General features: G+C 40.8%; 1 protein-coding gene across 1 annotated transcript; it reads left to right on the top strand.

Annotated features, from left to right (window-relative positions):
• Positions 1-3,185: 3,185 nt before the first annotated feature.
• mmp2 (matrix metallopeptidase 2) lies at positions 3,186-17,915 on the top strand. The gene is made up of 13 exons (XM_031848657.1): positions 3,186-3,515; positions 3,711-3,937; positions 4,967-5,115; positions 5,987-6,115; positions 6,868-7,041; positions 7,778-7,951; positions 9,514-9,687; positions 9,985-10,140; positions 10,301-10,427; positions 14,004-14,140; positions 14,712-14,871; positions 15,197-15,306; positions 17,167-17,915. The coding sequence occupies exons 1-13, from the start codon at positions 3,360-3,362 to the stop codon at positions 17,268-17,270; spliced, it is 1,977 nt and encodes a 658-aa protein (XP_031704517.1). The 5' UTR covers positions 3,186-3,359; the 3' UTR covers positions 17,271-17,915.
• Positions 17,916-18,401: the final 486 nt, after the last annotated feature.

The raw sequence follows: 18,401 nt of genomic DNA, 5'->3' as shown, positions 1-18,401 counted from the left end.
CCAAATTAAGTTATCTTGAAACAGATTTATTGACAGGGCTGTTGCTGCATTCATTTACTCAGCAACCATTGCTTAATTACTCCTGCAAAGCACATAAAACAAGCAATGCCAATATACTGATTCTAAACCACTCAGTGTCAGTATTAACTACACACCCAGGCTAACTATGTATTCAAGCCAGGCCTGAACAGCACTGAACATTACACACTTTCTAAGTTGGAGAGGAGCGGGGGCGGAGTAGCAGTGGGACCCTGATTTTTGTCATTCATGACCTTGGCGCTAGCCAACCGTACAGGCAGTTTGGTTTGATGACCCATCAGAGAATCTGTCTGGGTCCTTGCAGGAGCCAGTGGACCGGGGTGAGGGAAGAGGGTGACATCCAGGGCTACGGTCTGTTCAGCTGGACTGGGGTCAATCAGTGGGCCTGAAGATCCACAGCCAGCTGGAGAGCCATGATACGCCTGGCCTTCATGTCCAGAATGTCCCAATCCCAGTCGCAAGAGAAGGCCATGCTGGCACGCCGGAGGAAGCCACTCATCCTCATAATTAATGACATGAGTTTGTGTGTTGTGGGACCAGAGCTAGCAATTTGCAGCATTGCATTAAGTTGCATGTGCATCACATGTAGAAATCCCTGAAAGTCATTCAAATTAAAATGTATTGTCCGTAAGGAAGGTGACATGTGTGATTTATATGTTGTGGTGTAAGCGTTGAAGTACGAATCAGCTCTACTGGTGTGAAGCGTCGCATACAACCATGATTCTGTTTCAATCAGCCATCTCAGCAACAAACACATACAAAATGGGAGAGATGCACTTGCAATCAACAGCAACAAGAGACTATCTTTAAAAGCCAACCGTATTTCATAAAAACACACAAACACACACATTATGTGGTGCTTCAATCTAGAAGGAGCTTTAGCATTCAACGGGGGCAAAAAAAAAAGAAAACAATTTACATGCAAATCAAACCTAATCATCTCAATCTCTTTATGCCACTTTCGTATGCAGAATTGCATTCATATGCACAAAGGCATTCAATTGCTGTAGCTGTGGCTCAACTTTTCACATCTCAGCATTTTCTATCCGGAGAGGCAGGCCCATGTACATTTAATAGGTAGCCAGTATGTTCCCCGGCTCTGCCAGAGATCACTGTGAGTGTGTCAGTTAGAGGAGATGGCAGCATGTATCAGTGCATGAAATAAAGCTCCTGCTCCAAAGTGACAGGCCCTGGATATTGTTGGAAAATGGATGTTAAATTCACTCTGCAACCACCAACAGCAGCCCCGGCTATGAAAAATTAACTGTACTCTGGCTAAAGGGAAGGGAAATTGCTTTGCTAGATATACCACAAAATCCTGTTTGTGAGCTTTCCATCTGTCAGATCTCTTTGCAAAAAAAAGAAAAAGTCTTTCAGCTTTCTGTAGCCTATTAAAGAGTCCGCTCTCTTATGATGTTCAGAGTAATCCAGTATGAGAACGGAAACAAAGGGATGTCAAAGAGAGTTAGAGTAAATCCTTAATCTATGCCGAAGTCTACAAGTCAGTAAAGAAGACTGGCTCCAAGGGCTTCAGAGCTGAAAGAGATGCTAGATGTATGTCAGCCACCAGAGGGCAGTGATACTGACGGCTCTTTGCTGCAACCTAAACAGACCTTCCCTGCAGGGATTGTGTGAGTCACTGCATTTTCGTCTGAATTTCTGGCAGTGATTGAGATCTTATTTCACGGAACATTCAGACTGTGATGAGTCAGTGATCTGCAGCATGGTTTCATGGAGCACATGATAATGACCCCCTCAGAGTCAGGTAAGTTACAGTGGAAAAAAGACATAAACAATGGATAAAAATACACAAAAAATAAATTATTATGAGTTGGTGTAACAGAACTTATATTGATTTAGATCATCTTCAAACATGTCACAGCATAGAAAACATACTAACATACTACAGCTAATGAAATAAATGTCAGAAAATATGTAAAACACAAGGTAAGTATAAGTTCTAGGTAAGCTAATGAGCAAAGATGCCAACTGCATTCTGGAAATGATGCTGGAGGTCACACACCCTCTGTGTGTGTGTTGTAATCTGAGTTGCTCCTTGCTTTGTTGACAGCCTTGATTGGCCCCGCCACCTGGGCCTGCCGCCATGTTGGGACCCGTTGTTATGCAACAGAAATGCTCCCCTTTAAATAGCACCTTTAAGTGACAGAAATCTCTCTTTAATTTAATAAATTAGGTTGGAAATCACTCTAACATATAAGTATATGCTGCAAAAATAAAACAAATAGAAAAGGATAACTCAGCACGACCAGGTTTGTGGTTTTAGCTACATAATGGTTCACTGGATCTCTTTTAAACTGATGCCGAGGTGAGTTTTCACATCCCGCCACCAGATGTCAATATAACACTTTAAATGAGGTCTGGCCTGTCTACAGCTTTGTGTGTCTGTTTCCCTACTGACCAAGTACTATGACTAGTGGTCCAGTATGAACAATAATTCATTACTTACTTCACGTACATGTCTCTCAGTAAAGAAATGTCAGGATTTTAAGAAAATATTGTAACTACTGAGGCAAAAAAAAGAAAAAAGCAGAACTAGAGAGTAAAGCAGACTCATTAAAATACATAGATGTGCACGACACAGGCCACACCCACTTCTTAATTTTCAGGATCTATTAGTTTACAGAAGACAACATTTTTTGAAACCATGCATATTATTATTATAATTAATGTGAAGTTAATCACTTTTCGACAAACAGTGCCATCCTCTCCACCCGCACATAATCCCATTATTTACCACACTTGTAATGTAACCAGCGGGAGGTTGAAATTGAATGACTTTGACTAACTAATCTACTGAAATGACATTTTAACCTAAATGCTAGTTTAAGCGGTGTGTATGTTGATATTGATACATGTGGGATGATGATTGGAGCGGATCAGAATTCAGCATGAAAAGGGTCCGATATGGCAATAGATAATTGCCATTAAATTGACCGAATCCGTCGTCATTTCTGGACGTTATAGACCATTTTCAATCCCGAGCTATCCTCTTAGACATTACGGGTTTGTAAAATCAAGGCCGATGGAGACGTCAATATGAGTAATCACGAAACCATCCCTTGTGTTAGACTCCCCCGCTCCGATTTCTCAACCTGGAGACTGCGCAGAAAGCTGTCGGGGGGGAAAAGTGCGTGTGCAAGCAGAACTGAGAAAGTTCATAGAGCCGAGGTGCAGGATGTCCCGTTGAGGAGAAAAAAAAATCCTGTAGAGGCGCAGAAGCAACACAAGCTGACGGGGAAAGAAGTGCAGCTCAGAGCGAACGGCATTTATCATACATAGATATTGCCAAACTGGGGAAAATGGCCTTTCCGACGATATTTAGCTGTCGTCGGATTGTTCTCAAAGTGTTTGTGGTTCAGTTCATCGCCTTGCAAGCAACATATGCTGCCCCTTCGCCTATTATCAGGTTTCCTGGAGACGACACTACTCCAAAAACAGACAAAGAAGTTGCTCTGGTAAGTTTATTGATGTTTTTCTTAAAACTGTGTCTAAGTGGGTCAGTCAGCTGTGAAGTAACAGTGTTTACTGTATAAGTATAAGAACTAAACTGTTGGGTAATAGTTTGTACGTTGTTCCCTTATTTATTTATTTATTGTAATCACTTCAGAAGTACTTAATCAACCATTTGTATGTCTATTTTTCTCCTTAAGCACTATCTGAATAAGTTTTATGGATGCCCACAAGACAGATGTAACCTTATGGTGCTCAAGGACACCCTGAAGAAAATGCAAAAGTTCTTCTCTCTGCAAGAAACTGGAGAGATTGATGCCAAAACTGTGGATATTATGAAAAAGCCCCGCTGTGGCGTCCCAGATGTGGCCAATTACAACTTCTTCCACAGGAAACCCATGTGGCAGAAGAAAGACATCACTTACAGGTCAGGGAATTAACTTTACCTACACATTTACTGAACAAGCATTGGATTATCCTGCACTTTAAGTGCTAAATTGCATCCTGCACGGGGTATTTTATAATGGCAGTAGGTACCGATTCATTTTGAACCTGAATTAGTAATACTCAAGTAATGCCATCATGGAAGTTTTAATCGGTATGGTCTGTAAGAAAAGGTAAACACATTACAGCAGAACTTAATGCTAAAGTTGAGATGCTTTGCATGCATTACATCAGGACATCATATATGATGTTTGCCAAGCACAGAAAGGTAAGATGACTTGACCCCACCCACCCGCTGCCTGTAAATACAACGAGAAACACTTATACTGTATATCGGAGTCCCTACATAACACTAAGGTTTACATGTGACTCACAAAGCAGTTTTTGATGAGTGCACAAAAGTATAAACACAAAGCCAGAGTGTGTTTGCTTTGCGAGATGGACCACAGCTTGGCCCCGCCTGAACCCCCTCCCACCACACCCTCCCCTCAACCTCCAGTGCACCCCACCCCCATCCACACAGTCATTGTGCGCTTGCATCTTGCGTCTCGCTTACACCAGCATTCCTACACAGTATGTGTCAGGTCTTTTGTTTTTGTTCTGTTTGAGGTTTACAACAATATGGAATCGGTTTATTTATATCAGCAGTTTTTGTGGGCCCTGATCATTCCAGCCCGTCTGCCTGTGTGTTTGCAAGGAAGACTGCGAGCCAAAGACAACAGCAACTAAGAGATCTTAGACTGTTTTTAAGAAAGGACTGTGTAGACAGGCACGTGAGAGGGTTTGTAGTTGAACACTGTTTCAGGAACCATTATCATCAGATTAGTCATAGACTGTTTAGCCGTTAGTCCATGATCTGAAGTTGAGAAAATAGATCTTATGATATTTCTGCACGCTTTTCCAAACATGACTCACAAAGCCACATACATCTTTTCTTTTCATGATATTTTGTTGTCTTAATTTTCCTTCTTTGTCTTGTTTTAGAATGAAACTGACTCTGTTAACTCCGTAGAATCCTTGGATACAGTCCCGACCTGGATGAGGAAGTCATAAATGATGCTTTCTTCAGAGCCTTCAAAGTATGGAGTGACGTCACCCCACTCACAATCACCCGCATCATGGACGGAGAGGCTGACATCATGATTAATTTTGGCCGCAATGGTATGGCATTTATTTAGGCAACAGACAGTATATATACACTGTATTTATAAAATCAGTTGAACTATAATCAGGTTATCTTCCCATTGTAGGGCAGTACAGTCAGTGACACCACTCAGTGGCATTCTTATTTAATGTGTCTGCAACTGAAATTCATTCAATTCAAATCAATTCAATGATTTATTTTATAGTACATGTCCCCATGTGACCTAAAAAAAACCTGCTGACTGCAACTGTCCCATTTGTCATCTTTGTCTTAATCTCTTGTCTTGGGATATGGAAAACATTAGTGCATGCTTACAAACAGAGGAATGGTATTGCAGGTTAAAATTCAAAGATTGAAGCACTCTAATAACTAAGTTATGATTACCTTCCACCTCCAAGAGGAAAAATACAGCCCATGTGATGTCATAACCCAAGTTAGGAAACAGTTGAACACAAGTTCACTGCCTTGTTGACATGTTATTACAGTAACTCTGCGCACCGCCAACCTATATTTTAGGAACACTTCTTCACACAGGTCATTCCAACTAAAACAGCCATTTGCTATTTACTCACAGTGTCACGATATCTTCTGTCTAGCCATAGCTGACCCTATCAAGAAGGAATCTAATGATAATAGTGGAAGAAAAACAAAAAGCATGGCCACTTCAGAGGACGTGTAACTAAGGAATATTTTGAGCTTTTAAAAAAATCACACTTATGTCACAAATATTTTCCTGACTGTTACTTTTAGTATTTCCTCTTCAAACTAATTTATCTTTCCACTTACTGGCTAGCTAATAGCTGCACCTATGGACCAGTTGTTTAAAAAGAAGAAAATTGCTTCTGATATTTGTCTTGAAGTGTTAATGTTGAATGATGCCATCGACAGAGCACGGAGACGGTTACCCTTTCGACGGCAAAGATGGCCTCTTGGCTCATGCCTTTGCTCCAGGAGCAGGAATTGGGGGAGACTCCCACTTTGATGATGATGAGCAGTGGACACTGGGAGATGGCCAAGGTAATGGGGAAACACTGTTTATACAAAAAAACAAACTGAAGCGTGTTGCAATAGCTCCACGACAACCATTTGTGATTTGTGCTGTAATCTTATTACATTGTTATCAATTTGTCAAAATAGCTGCATTTTGCGTACCCATATCCAGTCTCTTATTCAAAACAAAGTATAGGTACCATATTGGTGAGATGACAGGGCAGACCGATACAGAAAATGACTTTCAACTACTTTGTTTGGATTTTTGTTTTAACTTTGTCTGAACTTCCTGGCACTGGATATGACAAATCTCAGCCATCTGGAAGCTCAATAGAAGAAAAATAAATCTCTGTTGCAGGCATTTGCATTTGCATGCAGTGACCCAGATAGTTTAATGTATTTTCCATTATTCAGAATTGTCTTGTCTGAATTCATCATTTGCGCAGAAGTAATCTATAAACCTATTTTCCCTGTCTCATGACGCTTAGAATGAGCTGTTTTTTATTATTATTATATCAGTGCCTTTGCAAGTTTGATCCCATTTACTACAATGCATGTGTAATACTTTTCTGAGCTCCTTGCCGTTTTTGAGAGCCTACTTTTAAATGGTATCCCATAGTCTAAGTAGCCTCTTGTTTCTGTAAACAATATTGCAGTTTACTTGCTTGAGATACGCACACTCTATCCTATTGAACATCCTGTCACCTTTAACTTGGTTTGGGAAAATGGATGACAAAGCGTTACAACGTGGACACGTGTCTCCTTAATATTTTCAACAGTGGTGAAGGTGAAGTATGGCAATGCTGATGGGGAGTTCTGTAAATTCCCCTTCCTGTTCATGGGCACCGAGTACAACACCTGTACATCTCAGGGCCGCGACGACGGCTTCCTGTGGTGCTCGACCAGCTACAACTTCGATGAAGAAGGCAAATATGGCTTCTGCCCCCATGAATGTAAGTTCGTCCTGTGGTTCTCTTTTCTTTTTTTAATGTAACAGCACAATGTAACAATCTCAGAACACATTTCGGTGAAGTCTCTGTATAGATTTGTCATTTTGTGGGCCCACATGACCTCAGCTGCATTGGTGTCATGCTCTACTTGCATCTGGAATTGAAGCAGTGTCTCCTAAACTGGCAAAGTAATACTCCATACCAGATTTTTGCTATATTCAAAGCTGTTCTGCTGATTCTTGACAGAAAGAAAGTAGGTTAAACAGTCTGCCAGGAAAGTGTTGTTTTCTGTTTGGAGTGGATTGTGGAATATTTCTTTTCCAAGTCACTGCCCCATTTTAGAACACTGGGCTTTGTTAAACATTTTGTTTATCTGTGTTATATTGCTGTCCATGGTACTAACATGATCACATGCCCATTACATCTACGTGCCAAAGTACACATGTACCAAGTTGTTTATATAAGAACATGAGAGAGGCCTGTTTGTACTGGAGCCGTCTTTGTTGTTAAGCATTTGTATTAACGTAAAAAAAGCTCCATTGCACATTTTTTCTTGATTCAGATTTCTCCTCTCTGAACACCTTTGTCTTACATCGTCACTCATCGGTCAAAGGATCGTAGTTGCTTGCAGTGATCATGTAGGAATTGTAGATTACTTTTTACAAGCATTGGAAAAATGGAAAAATGCACTGTGCGCAATATTATGTTGTTATAAGTTTCCCTATAATTTTTTTTACAGTACTATTCACCATTGGTGGAAACGCAGAGGGCGCTGCATGTAAATTCCCCTTCAACTTTCTGGGAGAGAAGTATGACGAATGCACCACTCAAGGCAGGGATGATGGTTACCGCTGGTGTGCCACCACTGAGAACTATGACCAGGACAAAACCTTCGGGTTCTGCCCTGAAACTGGTAGGTGGTGTCATCTACTGCCTGTTGTGCTGATCACATATTAGAGTCGTGCTTAAGTAATCCCCTTTCTGTTGCGCAAACATCCTGAAACGTGTGCATAAGTGTGCATACATTATTTTGTGCGTCCTGTTTAGGGTTGCAAAGAAGTTCCGCTTTTGACTACTGGGAATTTTGCACAATTTCAATATAAAAATCGTACCCTCTAATAGAGAAATTATTTACCATACCAGGTCTTATGGCATGTTTTGTTATGCCCATTTAATTAAATTGCAACATGCACTACATTCAGCAACAACAACTCTTCTGTCATAATTTGCAGTGTCCCATTAAATAGGCATCAACCATCTGCATGCACCGTGCATTCTCCCATCATATGTGTAGCCAACACTACTGCCAACGATACTACACTGTCTGAGCCAAAGGACTAATGTTACATGCTTTCATGTAAGTTCTGATTATATTATATTTCATGATATTTCAGATAGTAGCCTAACGCTAAAGCAAAGTACAGCGATCGTAGCTTGTTAACAACTTCTGCTAGTTTATGTTAGCCAGCTGCTACCATGTAGCTCGATTGAACCCTAATTGAGGAGTTTCAATTAATCTATTTCCATTCCTTCTTTATTGTAAAACATAAGCAGTTGTTCACGTCAAAACATAAGTTTGCACACAGCCAACATTTCGGCTTAAGTAGGCTACCTTTCCCCATTAGTTAACTCACCACATGACACATTTCACATCGTTTGCATATGATAAATTAATGAATTAATTATTATTATGTCTGCCTATGATATATTGAAATGTTTTGTTTCTATCTGCATGGTAAATACAGCCTAAGCAGATAAGCCCTATATTTCCATTTTATTCCTGTTATTTCCCATAAATTCCAGGTAATTCCCTTGGAAAGTTACCACCTTATATATTTCCAGAACTGTTGCAACATTTGTCATGTTTTAGGGTTATGAGCTTGCTTAGATGCCTACAGTGCATTTTACTGGCTGTGTTTATTTTGATGTGCAGTGTTGGGTGCCCTGCCGTGTATTGGTCTACAGGAATGCTCCAGCTGGGGTTTTTCGGTCTTGCTCGTGGTCTGCTGAATGGCTGTGAAAGTATTTTAATGTGCAGTGGCAAGGCTTATTTTCCATTCTGTCAGTGGGACTGGTTTTAGGGTTGAGGTAGTGTGGCAGGGAGGGAGATAGACCACTGGAGCTTCCATCTGGTTCTAATTGATTAGGAAAGTAGCTTTGTTGTAAAGCCTTGTGCGATAGCTTGTGCTCAATAAGAAATTATATATTTTTAAAAAATAAAACAGTGCTAAACAAGTCTGCCAGATAGAAAATAATCTCTCTTTGAAAGAAAATCAATTTGGGCGGGTGCTTTTTGGTTTTGTGCCCCGTGGATTAGTTATTGATGTCATGTGTGTTGTGCCAGTGCTTTCATGATGCTGTTTTCAACATCATCTGTGCTTACTTCACAATACAATACAATCTGTTCTGAAGAAACATTCTGGGACATGAATGAACAAAGTTCATTACACATTTCACTTTTGTTGCTCCCTCTAGCCATGTCGACAGTGGGGGGAAACGCAGAGGGAAGCCCCTGTGTCTTCCCTTTCACCTTCTTGAGCGACACCTACGAGTCCTGTACCTCATCTGGACGCAGCGACGGCAAGATGTGGTGCGCTAGCACCAAGAGCTATGATGACGACCGCAAATGGGGTTTCTGTCCAGACCAAGGTATGAATACTATTTGTGGACAGTTACTGACAGCATTCGTCATTTTGTTACTGGCACACTCACAATAAACAGGAAAATAAAGGTAAAGGTCAGGTCGGTCGTTATTCAATCATTATGTCTTATTCATGTGTCCCACCATCATATTCCGTGAAGGACCACAACTGGTATACAGTAGCTACCGATTGAAAGACCTATTGATATTATCCAATTCCTATTTTCACTGTACAGCATCAGTATTTGTTGAAGGAGTATTCAGAGTTTACAGTGAAGTTTCTACATTGTGCTGCGTGTTTCCAGGTTACAGTTTGTTCTTGGTGGCAGCCCATGAGTTTGGTCATGCCCTTGGCTTGGAGCACTCTCAGGACCCCGGAGCATTGATGGCCCCCATTTACACTTACACCAAAGACTTCAGACTTCCTGATGATGACATCAAAGGCATCCAGGAGCTCTACGGTGAGATGAATTGTCATGTGTGGCTAGTTTCCTAACAGGGATCAAGCCTAATACTAGAACAAGCATCTCTTCTTATTGGAAGCCAGGAATGATTAATGTACTGTGAGTGTGTAATCACTTTCTCAAAGATTAAATATTCTGGTAAATCTTTTCTAAACAGGTGTGCCAACAGACAAACCTTTGCCTCCAACCCAGGGTCCAGTTACTCCAATGGACATCTGTAAAGAGCCAGTTGTGTTTGATGCTATAGCCCAGATCAGAGGAGAGACCTTCTTCTTTAAGGACAGGTAATTAAATCAAAACAAACAAGAAGTCACAATATTGTTTGACCTGAACATGTCTTCAACGAGTGTGTGTATGCCACATCAACACCAAATAAGGTAAGAGCACTGATAATTAACCCTTCGCCAAGTCCCGCCCTCGAACGCAGATTAGCCAATTATCGCTTTGCTCTGACCTGCTCTGCTCCGTAGAGTCTCATGCAATGGTTTTCTTCATTTCCAGGCCGGTTTTGTGGATTTCAAGTTAGTCATGGGTAAACGCAGGGTCAACTAACCATCCACAATCCATCCAAATCAAGTTCCTGACCACGTTGTTTAAATAGGTTAGCCGATATGTTTTCATGAGCTCTCTGAGTCATACATGCAATATGAAGTATGTGTTTGACTCTCTTCAAACTGGCAACCACTACCAAAGTCTGATTAAATGTCCTGTCCGTGATCTATGGGAAGAACGACAAACCAAACCCAAAAGCCTACTTCTGGCTTCATGAGCAATTTCACATGAGGTTTCTTGTTAAATATTGTTCCTCTTATTGCAATCTTGTGACACGTAAACAGTGTGGTTAAGATGCTTGTTTCATGATGGGACAATTAGTGAGCGGGAAAAATACACTATTCCCCTCCTCATACAGTGACAACCAAAGTACTCATCAGTCATAAACACAGTCTACAGTCCTCCCTCTCCACCGGCACCAGTGGATGCAAAGTCTTATAAGCTTGCTGCGTCTACTGGTGTAGAAGGGAGTTTCATAAAGTGCTTTGGTTTCGTCCACAGTCTTTATGAGTCAGTGTGTATTTCCATGGGAAGGTGAACATTTTCATTACAACAGCTGAAGTTTGTTACAGACAAATTCTCCTGGGAGTCACTTCGAACAAAAGCAATAATGTGGTAGAAAAGGACCCGATGGAAAACACAAACAGCGTCCTTGTTAGTTATGATATCTTCATGCCTCTAGGTGTGCTATGACATTGACTACTTGCAATTTTATGGGTAACAGAGCTGTATACCTATCATGGCCATGACTATGTCCAAAGCAAACAGGCCAGCATACCTCTGTACCAAAGTCAGTTAGCCTGGTTTTCCTCTCTGAGAACCTTGAGCTGGAAACTGGGAGAAACAAGCCATAATCCAGCTCACAAGTCCTGCTTTAATGCAGAATGACTTTTCACCTTGCCATGCCTCCCTTCCATACATATGCAGAGATTATCAGAGCAGAACAGACACACTTAACTATATATATAAACATAATTTAATTTTACCTGACCCTCTGGCCGTTTTCATCCATTCTCTCTGAACCATGATTCTTGGCACAGTAGGGTGAATCCACTGCAGTCTGGTCTCTGGAGGGGAATAAGGAAAATAAATGTATTTCCCCTGATCATTAATTGTAAAACTGTCAAAATGCCATTTGGGTGCACGAAGGGTATTGAAAGCTATGATATTACTGTTATCTAATTGAGTCCAATGTTTTTCAGACAGTGACAAAAGGCCCATTGGTCTGTCAGTAGCTGAAATATGTTTAGAATTACAATGTTGCATTCAGATATGTTGCATTTACTTCAATTTAGTTGACTTATTTAAGACCATCTTGACATTGAAAGGCTATTTAGCTTCATGGTTGGCCATGTTCAGCAGCTCACCGTATTTGGTCGCTCTCTTGTGTAACCATACAAGGCTTTGTGTGATTGTTTCAAGCAATTCTTGATTTGATATTTGAATTTCAGTTGCCAGCCCCCAAAGACTGAGAACTGACAGGAAGGGGAGAATTTCCGTGCCTTGATCTCAAGGCACGGAAGGGAACGTCGTTACAATATATCTTTCTGAAGTCTGAGATAAGTGAAGTTTCAGTAAGGCCTGTTGTTCTGACCTTCACAGAGACTTAATTAGTTGCCTGAAGGCCGTGTCAGGTTTGTGAGCTGTAGAGCTCTGGTACAAGCCACATTTTATAGCTTCAGAGAAAAAGCATTGCCCTCTGGCTTCCGGGGCTAATGCTCATTAGATTCTCCCATTGTAAAAGTATGATCCCCCTTTTTCTCCTGGCTCAGCATATTTATGATGTAGGACACATCTTGACATGATGCAGTGAGTAATACTTGAGCTCAGCATAGTGTCTGTCTGGAGGCTTAAGGAGAAGGCAATTATAAAGTCTGTCTCATAGAAACAGTTTTGCCAGCATACTGACTCTGTTGCAAGTAATTCATGCTCATGTGCCTGTATGCTAGCATGTTGCCTACAGAAGCTATTTGCAACATACAGTACGTACGGTTGGTTACCTTGCTGAGGAGTTGATGGTGTACAGCCTACAGCTCTTGATTTAACAGCTCACTGTGACTGCTGCTTCTGACGTAAAAATGCAGAAAAAGACTGTCGCATTTTTGATGAATGATCGTCAGTACTAATCACTGTGACAAACTCTTAAAGATACTTTCTAACTTTAAAGCATAGTGAACTGAGAACACTCCATTAAGTGCCAGTTGGCCTTTTCACTGATTACCCAAACAGGTTTCCTCTTGAAAGCAGCAAGAGTGACATACAGTGACATACAGGATTTGTCACTGGGACTTTTAGTCGACAGTGTGTTTGCATGTTTTGGACCATTTACGGGAAATCACATACTTAAGGTTACTTAAACTCTATGAACTTAAAACTAGTGTGAGAAACAAAATCCATTAAATGGAACATCATGGCTGCTGATATTTCCGTCAGTTACTTCATGGTTGCATCGTAATGCAAATAATCAACTTCATTACCACACAGTTATAACAGTGCTTTGATAACTTCAAATGCAAGATAGATGGATGAACCACTTAAAGTATTGAAGTCTGAGCAATGGTTTGGAAATATCTTTTGCAGTGTTGTGAAGCACAGCACTATATATGCTATATGACTATGTCCTGTTCATCTGTCCCCTCAAACAGCCACCAGGCAGATCTTTCTTTTTTCTTTTTTCTTTTTAATTAAATAGAGACAGGAAGAAAAGACAGAAAAGCCCTCTGGATATTGCTGGTACACTGCATGAACTTGACAAATTGATCCACAAGAACATTGCTAAAATAATGCAATTAGATGGTTAGTTCAGATTGAATAGGTCTCCTCTTTCCTCCTGACAAATGTATACAAACCTTGTGTGTCTGTATGTTAGTTAAGTTGTATTCTATCCATATTTTATCATTATTGCAACTCATTTTTGAAATTGGCAGATCTTTTTCTTTTAAAAAAATAGGTCAGTGGAAAAGAGTTTGGGAAGCTGCCGTTGTTGTGCAGCAGTGTATTGGAAATCCGGGCAAGATAGGTCTTGTTCCGCTGGCGTCTGCAGCCTTAGTTCTAACGAGAACCAGATGCTCATGAATCAGGCCATTGTGGCTGGCTCGGCCAGTGAGGCACTTGCACTAAAACCTCCTCTTAAGCGAGCGCACGCAAACACACACAGACACACGCACAAACACACACACGCACACAAGCGCACACACACACACTTCCCCCACCTCCTCATCATTCCCGTCTGCCCTTCGTTCACTCTCATTTCGTTCGTCAGCTCATCTACCTTGCAGCCGCTCACCCACTCATTCTCTTTCTGCCAGGTTCCTGTTCAGGTCAGTCAATTTCAGAAGCAAGCCCAGTGGCCCTATGCTGGTGGCCACCTACTGGCCCGACCTACCTACCAAGATAGACGCTGCCTATGAAAACCCAGTGGAGGAAAAATCTGTCTTCTTCTCAGGTATGCTGCAGAAAACAACTGTGGAGAAACGGTGGATTCAGACCTTTCTGAATATGAATGTAGTATTGCATGAACCGGTCACCCTGTCCTTATCCTCACTGTCCCTCTACGGTGATCAGAGAAACAGACGGTTCCACTTCCATGAGTAATGAAGTAATGAGTAAAGAATTTGGATTCACTTAAGGGTGGCGTTTCTACGAACTGAAACATTAGGAAAAGCAGGGATGTTGGCTGGGCACTCTTGTGTGCGGTGTGCACTCTGTGGACACTTCAGATATTCCACCATAGTTATTAGTGGTTTATTTTACATTCTTTGCATTTTATTAATATGACAACCTATCTGAATACTGATGAAAGTTACATAATGTATCTGTCAGCTTCGAAGACATTTGAAGCAGGGCTGGTTTGGCTATGGTAATATATTTGGTTAATAGATATGTAGGAATGTGAGATAATACCTTGATCAGACAGTTCTGTGTAAAGATAATTACCTTCCATCAATAAAACATATGACTTCAGTGCAATTTCATCCCTGGTTCTATTGTGTTACTTACTAACTCTTCCCTTCCAGGCAACGAGCTGTGGGTCTACAAGGCAGATGTGTTGGAGAAAGGCTATCCCAAGAGGCTCTCCAGCCTTGAACTCCCCACTGACCTGGAGCGGATCGACGCTGCCTTCAACTTTAGGAAGAACAAGAAGACTTACTTCTTTGCTGGGGATAAATTCTGGAGGTGAGGGGGGAGCAAAGCGTATGCAACCATTTGTGAGCCTAAAGCCCTTGTCTGACACAGCGTAGCTTGTGCTGTTGGTGTCATCACGTCTTGTTTGCAATACTGTGCTACATCTGGATCTACTTAGTGTTTGGTGTGACCTAAGCTGCACTGTAAACCACAACGGCTCTGTTAGCCCTTGCACAACATGGAAGTTCACAGTGTTGACGACTAACTGTTTTATGGAAAACTATGAGGGGTTTGTGTTTATGTGTGTATGTGATGGAATTGTGAAGCACTCGTTAAAGGATTATACTGTTTAAATGCACTTTCATTGTGTGTACAGATACGATGAAGATACGAAGAAAATGGACCCTGGCTTCCCCAAACTTATTGCAGATGCCTGGAATGGCATCCCAGATGGCATAGACTCTTCTTTCAGTCTTCATGGCATTGGTAAAAAAAAAAATCTTTATTTTCACATAATTTGTCAATTTAGAGGCTCTGTATAATTTCAAGAAGGGACATTTGACCAAGCTCTACAATGGTGCTTTAAGCTACATACTAACATACTCACAATTACAATGCTAACATGCTGATATTTCAAGGCAATCCACCCAATACTGTTGAGATATTTCACTCAAAACCACAAATGTCAACCTCATGGTGACACTAGATGAAAAGTCAGAGGATAACTTAAGTCAGTAGGATTCATCCCATGGGGACAATGAATGTCTGTACCGAGTTTCATGGTAACCCATCCAATAGTTGATGAGGCATTCCACTAAAAAACTAAAATGTCAACCCCACAATGATGAAAGTCATTGTGGAGGTAAGTCAAAGTCATTAGTCTTAGTCCTCTGGGGACCATGAATGTTTGTACAACATATCATGGAAATCCATCCAATAGTTAGTAATAGTGAGATATTTCAGTCAGGACCAAATGGTGGACCAACAGATAGAAAGACATCCCTAGACCCATTGTGAATTCCCCACTGCGGGACTAATAAAGGATTATCTTATCTTATCGCTAGCGTGACTAAAAACTAACCAGTGATTCCTATATGAATACTCCAAACATAAGCACATTTTTTACAACATTAAATAAATGCCACACTAACATACCAATCACTCTTGAAAGGACTATGAAAAAATTGTAAAGAAGTAAACCAGCAATGCTCACTGTCCTCAGCTGTGCCTGTTGTTCAGTGGGTAGAGCAGGCCGCCTCTAACCACAGGTTGCTTTACAGCAGCCCACTGCTCCCAAAATGCTTACGACGAGTGAAATGCAGAAGTCAAATTTTATGTGTACCTGAATGTATATGCAAATTCAAATAACGTTTATGAATTAGTTGGAAATGAAAGAGTAGAAACAATATGGCCAAAGGTGTCCTTTCTTTGACTTTTTAAAAAGACCGAAGGAAAAGAGGGATTTTGTGATGTTGTGGTGCTTCGATTAGAGCTGGATTAGAGCTGCTGCTTTGTGTGCATGTTTACAGTGTTCGGGCTACATTCCTTGTGGTTAAATTGCAGGCATGTCCAGTCAGCTCTATCAGCAAGTCTTGCGCTGTGCCTCTGTCAATAAAACCCGTCATACTGTATACCACAACCCAGCAAGCAATGACGCCATCTAGCCAGAAATGAACAGTTTCGAGGAACTGACTGAAAATGGGGAAGTGCAACAGGCCAAAGGGAGTAGCTCTGAAGTTAGGGAGTCATCTGTAGCCTAAGGAGGAGCAGTTGCTTTATGTTTCTCGTGCTTTTATTTGCTGCCAGTAAATACCTCATGATGAGTTCTGTTAGCTTTAGGTCACTGCAACTAGAGTGCAAGAAATGTATGGAGGTGAATTTTTGTCATGACACCGTCGGTAAACTTCCCCTGAGACCGTCGCTGTCAGCCATGTATCCTTGAGGTTAGAGGTGGTATGCAGATTTTTGTCTATGGCAAGCAACCAGGGATTTTTCCATCACTGCTCTCCTAACATACACACATTACTGTAAGCATCAAGCCCCTGCCTCACACAGTGGACAGACATGTTTATATAAAGAAAGCCTGTGCCCCTCTACAGAGGTGCCTGTATGCTTCCTGATTAGCATGATTCAGACAGGCTTAACATTGGCTTTAGCAGAGCCTGATTTCATGTTCTAATACCTTTCACTTTGATTGAAGCTGATTAGTCTGTTTGCTTTTATTAAAGCTTGATTATTGTACTCTTATTACATGGTAGTTTTCCCTTATTTTACACAAGAAATTTAAAATGGAAATTATACCTTCAGTATGATTAACTAAGTGTGCATTGTTCCCGTCTTTAACAGATTACAGCTACTTCTTCAAAGGACACCACTATTTCAAACTGGAAGACAGCAGCTTGAAGATTGTCAAGTTGGGGGAAATCACAAAGGACTGGCTCGGTTGTTGAGCATTTTTCAAATGATGATATCTGACCTCACGAGGACGTTGCCATAATACCGCACACAACTTGAGGTCGCCGCAGTACACACTGTTGTAAGTTTTTGTCCTGGCAACTCTGCACGCTTCTGTGGGAGACATGTCCCTTCCAGCCTGTATAACCAGCCTCCAGCTTTGTAGCGAGGCACCTCGTGGACCTCATACCCAGGCTGAACATAGGCAACTGGACATTTGCTATATTACTATGTGATGTTGACATTTTATTTGTTGTGCTGATGCAGATTTATTTCAAGATGTACCCCCTGGTTTACTTTTTTTATTTTTTTGGTTTATTTCCTTTTTTAACTCAGACATCAGGTATGTCAACACTGCATTGAACGCAGTGCTATACTGTGCTGTGAGATATTGCCGTTTTATGCAAATTGAATTCTGAAAAGCTGTCTCACACCATGTGAGGTATTCATGTTGGCTTGGAATTACTTCTATGTCCAGTGTATAAGTGCAGTTTTATAAATGTATCACTTTTAATTTCTCATTGTTGTGCAATACATTTGACAACATTCATTTGCAGTGTTTGACCGAAAATTGGTGCTTTAGAGATTGCTTTTTGCTTATAGTCCTATCTACATAAAGTATATATATATATATATATATATATATATATATATATATATATATATACACACACACACACATTTTATATTCTGTGTATCTATGTCTGACTACTTAGTATCCTCTGAATGTTAGAAAGTAGTTTTCGCAGGCACACATTATTCTTCATTTGATTAGCACTTTGTATAGGACTATATAAGGGGACCAAATTATTGTCATGCAACTTCGTGTTGCATTCTCTTCACTAATGGTACAGTGAGATTAAAGGCACAGGTTGCCTCCAGAGGCTTTATTGATTTGCTGCATGATGGAATCATGTCAAGAGTACCGCAGTAGTATTGTTTAATTATCGTTTTTTTTTTATATATTCTCTTTTCTCTCTTGGGTTTTTAACAATACAGTCATTGTGTTTTGTGTTGTTTTTAATGCTTGTGCACTTTGTTACTGTCATCAATAAAGATGGTCAATATAATGTGGATCAGTGAAAAACAACGGAATGACTCCATGTACTTGCAAAAATAATTGAAGT

The sequence above is a fragment of the Anarrhichthys ocellatus genome, unplaced genomic scaffold (genome assembly GCF_004355925.1).
Source record: "Anarrhichthys ocellatus isolate YVR2014 unplaced genomic scaffold, GSC_Weel_1.0 scaffold8, whole genome shotgun sequence".
Classification (NCBI taxonomy): domain Eukaryota; kingdom Metazoa; phylum Chordata; class Actinopteri; order Perciformes; family Anarhichadidae; genus Anarrhichthys; species Anarrhichthys ocellatus.
Note: the sequence above shows the minus strand (reverse complement) of the source record. Positions and strands in the feature narration are given on the sequence as shown.